Source organism: Apis dorsata, unplaced genomic scaffold, assembly GCF_000469605.1.
Source record: "Apis dorsata unplaced genomic scaffold, Apis dorsata 1.3 scaffold_1250, whole genome shotgun sequence".
NCBI classification, from domain to species: Eukaryota; Metazoa; Arthropoda; class Insecta; order Hymenoptera; family Apidae; genus Apis; species Apis dorsata.
The window spans coordinates 16,144-24,490 of record NW_006264347.1 but is presented as its reverse complement, the minus strand read 5'-3'; the positions used below and the strand labels follow the sequence as shown (position 1 = coordinate 24,490).

General features: G+C 25.1%; 1 protein-coding gene and 1 long non-coding RNA gene across 2 annotated transcripts in view; both read left to right on the top strand.

Moving 5' to 3' along the window:
• The first annotated feature begins 3,185 nt into the window (after positions 1-3,185).
• Positions 3,186-5,110, top strand: LOC116186687. The gene is made up of 3 exons (XR_004151709.1): positions 3,186-3,885; positions 4,567-4,572; positions 5,098-5,110. It is a non-coding gene; the product is annotated as an uncharacterized LOC116186687 (long non-coding RNA).
• A 2,089-nt stretch (positions 5,111-7,199) lies between these two features.
• LOC102675200 overlaps positions 7,200-8,347 on the top strand; it is a 2,721-nt gene continuing 1,573 nt past the window's right edge. The window contains exons 1-2 of the mRNA XM_031514845.1: positions 7,200-7,953; positions 8,036-8,346. Coding sequence (XP_031370705.1) covers positions 7,672-7,953; positions 8,036-8,346 — 593 coding nt within the window. The 5' untranslated portion in view covers positions 7,200-7,671. The remainder of the gene's footprint in view (positions 7,954-8,035; position 8,347) is intronic.

Below are 8,347 nucleotides of genomic sequence, written 5' to 3'. Positions count from 1 at the left end.
AAATTTTATGCCATGTTATATTGTATAAAAATTCTAAAAATTGTAAAAATGTGAAATTTTGAAATATTAAAAGTATAAAAGTATTAAAGATTATATAAGAATTATATATTATATTTTTAAAATAATATTTGATTTGATATTAATCTAATATTTATATTTGATAATTATTTATTATTATAATTTAATTAATTAATTTTATATATTTTAAATATTGATTTGAAATTTGATTTCTATATAAATTATTAGTTGATTATTGATATTTCGAAAACAGAAAAAATTTCAATATCAAACGCCATAAAGAAACAATAAAGTTTGATTTTTTGCAATTAAAACATATAATTAAAATATATTATACAATACTTATTTTAATTTTCGCGCGGATTTGAAATAAGGAACCGCGCAGTTTTAGCCAATCAGAAAACTACTAAGAATTAACCATAAAATGAATCAGTGCGCATTGTAGTGCGCATAGCATCAGTCTCCAGTTGAAAATTGTGGTGACAGGTTGTGTTTCATCAGTTAAGGTATGTAAAATTACGTAAAATTTTTATCGTTAGAATATTACATTATTATTAAATTTAATTATGGATTATTAAATCTTATTTAATCAATACGTATTTGTATATTATACCATAATTGAACAGTGTTATAATAAATGTACTTTCTTTTCGATTGTTCATTTATTTATTACGTCACTAATGGCTTTTGATATCGAAATATTTCGAGAAAAAACTTGAAACTAGATATTATTTCATTTTAATATAATTTTAATATTATATATTTATTTAATATTGATGTTTATTTTTATCTTTTTATTTTGTTGAAATAAAAGAAGTTAATTACGATCAATTTCATTTCGTGAGATCGAATTATTTAAGTGACGCATTTTTTTTTTCTACATATATATATCTATGTGTATAACGGTATTGTAAATCGTGTATTGTAAATCTTTCCCTCGTCTCTTATCTATATTTTGCTCGAGATTGAAAACATTTCTTATGTTATGTTTTGAGAACGTGGCGTATCCCCTCTCCAATTTATAATTCGTGTATATATATATATACGAATAGAGTCGTGAAATATCATTATTTGTCGACAAGTCGTGTTGATTAGACGTTTGAAATTTCCTCATGATGTGTATTCCATTCAGTTCGTAATAATTATTTTCTCATCGTTTATGCTTAATATTATATCTTTTGATATTTTATTCAATATTATTAAAATTTATAATTTTTTAACAAATTAGAAATTATTTTAATATTATATATTTTTTTCGTTTTTTCGTTTCTTTTATACAGATTTAATTGGTTTCGTCATGTCTCTCGAAGGCGGGAAAAATTCCAATATGGACGTCTGTTCTTGGAGATGCAATAAAATTTGATATTTTGTATGTATACTTTTATTTTGTTTTATTTGATCATTTGTTGTTAAATAATTCATAATGAACTTACATTTTAATTAAAAGAAATAGAAAAAATTAAAAATTCATAAGAAATTTTGATATTTTATTATTAGAAAGCAAATTTTAAATTTTGATAATAAACATTTCATTTTTAAATATTTATAAAAAATTTTCGTAAATATTTTTTATTTATAATTCATTGATCAATTAAATTTAAAATAAAAAATCAGTATTTTTAGAATAAATACTTAATATTGGAAAGAAGAAAAATATTACTTTTTCTTCTCTCTCATCTTTTTATTAATTTAATATTAATTTCAGAAAATATTATGACCGCGTGCAATGCGGTAAATAGAATCAGTGGTAAAATTAGTATCTTTATATATTATAAAATTATATTAGTGTTTTGTCATATTTAATTTCTTTTAGTGCAAATTTAATTAAAATTTAATTAAAATCAAGATACTCAAATGCAAAAGTAGAGTCAGTGTTTGTTCACCAATTATACAGACGTATTATTAGTTTCTTTTTCTTATTTTTTTATAAATATTCATTTTTGATACAAAGTAAAATCAGTGCATGAAGAACATAAGGTCATCCATCACGTGAAGAGGTAACTATTTTTTATTCTTTCTAAATTTTTAAATATTAAATTTTTATATTAGAGTTTTAATTTTTATTTTTATTAGAATTTCAATATTATATCATTATTACATATTGTAAATTTAGTAGTTTGATATTTTATTATTTCAATTCTTTCAAATAATCAGAATGTTTTTTCAAATTAGATTATTCTTACTTTTTACAGATTTCTACTAACTTTCACATCCTTCTATCTGATAACAACTTTCTTTTCAATAACTTCTATGCCACAGCAATGTTCGTCGCATCATATGGTGAGTCACATGCATTTTGATTCCTCTGATCACTCAATCATGTCGTAGGATGAAAGAATCCGAATCGACACGGGTGATTGGTTGTATACGTAGAATTTTGCACGAGCACAGTGACCACTGGTATTTATTTATAATACCAGTGAGTAATAACATTTATTTCTTTTGTTTTATTCATTAGTTCAGGTCAGGGTTTTCTTGCGCTTCATTTTTTTAAATAATATTATTAGCAATTTTCTAATAATAAAATATATATATATATATACTAATAAAATACACCAATTAATTTGAATTATTATAATTTAAAATAAAATTATATATGAGTAATAAATCATACTTAATATAAATGAGTACTTAATGCTAACTTGAATTTAATAATGGAAAAGTTCGATATCCAATTTTGTTACAATTATATATATATATACAGTTTATTATCGTTAATGCAATAATAAATTATTTTTATTTTTTTTGCTTAATAATATTTATATTCAAGTTATTTGATTATGTAATGAGTTTCAATATAACATATCTATAAGTAGTAAAGTTCAATTTTTTTAATAAATAATTTTTTATAAATATAAATTAAATTTTATGCGCAAGAAGACATTTCGGGACAGGTAAATTTCAGAATCAGAGCAATAAATTTTGAACAATATTCTTCGAAAATGTACTCTGATGAAGGAATTACCTGAGAATATTTTCATTACTTATTATTATTATAGTAAATTTTAAATAAATTCTTTTTTTATTTAATATGCTTAATTTTAACAATTTATTAAATTAAAAAATATAAAATAGAGTCAGAAATAATTTTTTCATTCATATATTAATATTATAATTTATCAAATATTAGTAGAATAAAATATTATATTTATACTATATATAAAATAATCACATTTATTTGAAATATAATAAGAATATAATGCAAAATCAAAGAATATTAACCCGTTAGATAAAAAATAAATATATTAATATTTTTTTTAGCTTAGGATTTTCAGATTTAATCCTTCCATGTTCATTGCCAGGAACTCACTCACGTGCCCAGGTGCTACTTGGGTGAGAGAGAGGCGATGGGCATGATGACCTTAATTCATAAGTTAATAAAAATTTTTCAGCGACTGACAATGCGTTAGTGTATCGTGCACGACGTACTTTCCACATTGTGTGTGTGATTAGGCTGTGGAATTGCATCGTTTCAATTATTATCCTTTATTATTAATAATTTAATTACAATTTACAATCAAAATATTATACACTTTCAATTAAATGTTGCGGATATAACAATAAATAATAGTATTTCTAATCTTTAATCTTCTAATCTTTCAAATTATAATATAATGATATAAATTTATCATTTAGTCTAGAATACATGTATTTTTATCGCGTTTACGCAATGATCACTAGCCATTGTCAGTCGATTTCAGGAAAACGGTACGTAAATTTAGAGTGTGAAAGATGTATGCCAAGCTCGGGTGTCGGAGGTGTCCCGGGACGCTTTCCCTAGTGTAGGCATTTGCGCCCGAGTATTATGAGTGAGAAACGTGGAACGAGTGTGTTGGTATGCCTGTTTTGCCATTTTTTAAATATAGAGTTAGGTAGGATAGGTAATATACTTCTGGTATGATTGTTAACTATATATAAGTAGGTAGGGCCGGGCAGATTGTCACAGTCTCCGATCGGGTAGGCGCGTTTTCGCGTGACAATCTGTTTCAGGAAATCAAATTTGAAAAATCGAGGGTGAAGCTGAGATGAATGGACAGTGCCATTCGTTTCTGGTTTTGCTTATCGATTTTTCGAATTCCGCGGTCGTGATCGCGAACTATTTCGAAACGAACGTTGCGCTCGAGATTCTACACATGTACGGAGAACGATCATTGCGATCGTTGGTCGTCCATGTGTACTTAGCTTTCGCGAATTAGTCATTTTTTTATTTCTTTCTTTTTCTTTTTTATTAGCGATTAGGGAATCTCGAGCCTAGATTTAAGTTTCAGCGGGCATCGCGCCCGAAGGAGGAAGACCGAAGAGGCCTCGACAAACTGTCACGAAGAGGGGCTGCAACGAATGATTTCTCATTTTTTGGATCTTCTTTTCAATTCAAAGAATGGGAAGTCATTGTTATTACTTTGTCACTGTGCTTGTTTTAGTAATATGTAGTAATTGTTGTTGTATCATATGGCCGTTTTGCATGCCGGCCCATCAGATCCAGTTATCAATGGACAATACGGTTTTGCATTAGTGTTGCGCTTACAAATAAAATACGGGTTGAATTAGTGTTGCGTTTACAAATCTCGCGTTTTGAATTAGTTGCGATAAAATGATGATCGCGTTTGTTTGTTGCTTTTTTTAATTAGTTTGATTATAAATTAGTCTATTTTTTATTACTTTTTTTTTAATTTAATTTTGAATTTATATATCCTAATATCCTATAGTATTATTTATAATATCTAGAGATATTTAAAGTAATTTTTCATTTATATAATAGAATAATAGTAAATTTTATTAATTAATATAATAATATTAAATTCATTTTAAGAATTAGTGTTGCGTTGATAAATGATCGCGTTTTTTACAGTAGTGTTGCGTTAACGAATGATCGTGTTTTATATAATAGTGTTGCGTTCACAAATATTGTCCATATTTCTTCCACTTGAATTGTGGAAGTGTTCCTGTTCTTGGTTCATATAATTGCAACTAAAAAAGTTGCACAAAGGTGGATCATACGAAGGTAGCCTTTAATATGGCTACAATTCCGCAATTAGTGTTGCGTTTAGTAAAATATGAGTGCATAAAGTAATTTATTAGAATTTTGTAAATAAGCATTATACTAAAAACATATACTTTCATAAATGTTCTATTTTTTTTTTATTTTTTTTGTTAATTAAGAATTGCAAATATAATAAAGCACTCTTCGGGTTTTCTTTGAAAAATTTAGTATATTAGTGTTGCGAAATAAAAAAAAAAAAATTTCACGGTTTGTTCGGGTTTACAATTATTATGATAGCTCTTCTGGCTATCTCTTTTTCTTTTCAGCATCTCTTTATTAAAAGCATTTGTTATTGAAAATATTGTTAAAGATTGTTAAGTAATAAATACTAAAAAGTAAAATATTTTTTTCTTACAAGTGAATATCTTTTATTTAAAATTATGAATTACTTAACAATATTTTAATAATTTGATTTTTCAATAATTAATATTTCTTTTCTTAAATATAAATTATTTGTAATTACTAATCGAATAATTTGTTACAGATATGAATTTGAAAAAATAAATAAAAAAAAAGAAGGATAATTACGAAATGATATTTGATCTTTATTTAAAAACTACTTTTATTGAGTTTCATTAATTCTGTTATATATTCTGTTTTAGGAATTTCTTCAACGGAATAGACTAAAAAGAATATCATCTGAAAATTCTTTCATTTCTTACATTAGATAGAATCAAATATTTAGTTTTTTAGAATTTAAATTGATGTATTTAATGTTTTCCTTTTCCTTTTATTGAAAGACATCTTTGCTTTCCTTATTCTGATTCAAAGTTTCAAGAAATAATTTAATTTAATTCTAATTTAATCCTATTTATCAATGTGATGATATATCATATTCATAAACTTTTTTATTCGAAACAATCAAATCCTTGATAACTTATCCTTGATAGATGTGACTTTGTTCATTGATATATTCTCACTCATCATTGATATATCCTCATTTGCATTTTTTCTGGCCATATGTGATTTATATAGTAAATCTTTTCTAAAAGAATTAAAAATTTTTTTTTTTTTTAAATTTGTGTCGTTTGTATGAATGTTATGGATGTTATGAATGTATTATGAAAAAAATTCTTTAAATTTTCAATAGGCAGAAGTTTTAAATAAAATATTTAATTATTATGTAAATAAGGATATAAAAATAATTTTTAGAATAGATGGAATGATTGAAATATTTTAAAGTGATATTTAAATTTGTTTCAGAGTTCTTTATAGGAACAAAGATCATAAAAGAATATTGAATAAAATATATTTAGAATTAAGTGCATGCATTTAGAATTAAGGATGTTAATTAAATAGATAAAATAATTAATGAGCAAAGTAGTGCTTTGTAGAATGCTTATTTCACTTTTTTTTTCTTTTTTTTTTTTTTTTTACGCTTTTAACTATCAATTATTTTTCATTTTCATGATAATGGAAATTTAAAATATTGATAGAAAATGTCTTAATTTAGATTTTATTTTTAGGTTAGTCTTCCGCGTCGATTTTCTTTATAACTTCTTTTATTGTTTGCGTTGTACAACGATCAAAAGTTTGAACATTTTGTAAATATATACCAAAAGAAGAATTTATTTGAAAATAAATAAATATTCATTCAAAATAATAGGTGGATGGATTGTGGTTAAAGTGAGTGTCCAATTCGCAGCAACTTTCATGCAATTAGAGTTGGGAAATTATTATTATTTAATATATAATATATAATTATATCATTGTATACGTAATATCAGTGATATAATTAAATATTTTAGAGAAAATAATATGAGCTAATTAGCTGAATATGTATATGTTTTACACAATCGATATGAAGTGTATTATTCTATATTATGATAAATATGAACGACCGAATTCATGGTACCGAATTCATGGTAAAATAAAATTTAGAAAAGAATATAATTGAAAATAAAACAAAAACTAAAAAAATTACATTGAAGAGTTTATTTTTTATAAAATATACACTTGATTAATGATGGATATGATCAAAAAATTTGCAATAAATTTGCATTTTGTAATAAAAGAAATAGATTTTTAGTTAATGGATAATTAAATTGTAAATAAAATTACCTGGTATTAACAGATGATTAAATATTTGCATATAATAAATTTTGGTGTTCAAAATGCAGCAAAAATTTAAATGTATGGTCTGGAAAAAGACCTTAGAATCAACAAAAATATCATCCAGTATAGTATATAGAATATTTTGATACCAACAAACTTAAATTTTAAATTTTACGATATGTATTATAAGAATATGCAATGTTACAATTACTACACGTGAAAGGAACTGAAAGCATATCGAATATAAAATATATTAGATACTATTATTTGCTTTCTTCACTTATTCTCTATAATTTTTATATTCGATAATTGTATCACACAGAATCATATTCTATCATGTAAATGCTACAATATGTAAAAGAACCCTTCATCCCAAGAATAATAGCCTTGTTTCATACGATACATTGCGTGCAATATATAATGGAACTATCGTAAATATTTAATGAATCGACTTTCATTGGTATCTATTCCATAAACTTCCACAAGACAGATTGCTATTTTCATTTAGTATATTCTAACTTGGAAGAACATTCGATGAAATAAGTATCTTCAACAATATGAACATTCGTCAAGTACTATACATTCTAGAACTGATAGGAATATTCACGTGTACTTGGCCAATTAATCCGAATATTAGTAAAAGGCGAGTTATTTTTCGTAACATTTTGTGGACATTTTCGATATTGAACGTAATTTTATTAATGACATCTTTGATGCTCGCTGTTGTTTACTTTCGAAGTGATATACTTATGTCAATGAAAACTGCCTCCGAAATGGCCGCTTTGCTCGAAGTCGTTTTGGATTTGATTCTTTGCAAATGGAACAACAGTGAACTGCAGGTTGATCGAATTTAAAACTAAAAAGATATTCAATGTAAATGTGACGTTAAAATTATAATAACTTTTTCATCTCAATTTTTAGGTTTTGATAGAAGAAGTCAAATCGTTCTTGGAGATAGCCAACGAATATGAAATTAAAATACTACAGGGATATATAAATCGTTACAAAAAATTCTTCTCAACAGTTTCGATGGGATACATCTCAACTGCAATCTCGTTCAGTTTGATGCCTTTGTTCTCAGCCCAAGAATTACCCGCAGATGGATGGCTTCCATTCTCCATCGAACCATTCGGAATATATTGCATAGTCTATGTTAATCACGTTTATTGCATTTTACAAACGGCATTTTGCATTTTTGTAGATTTCACGATCGTCATCCTCTTTAGTTTTCCT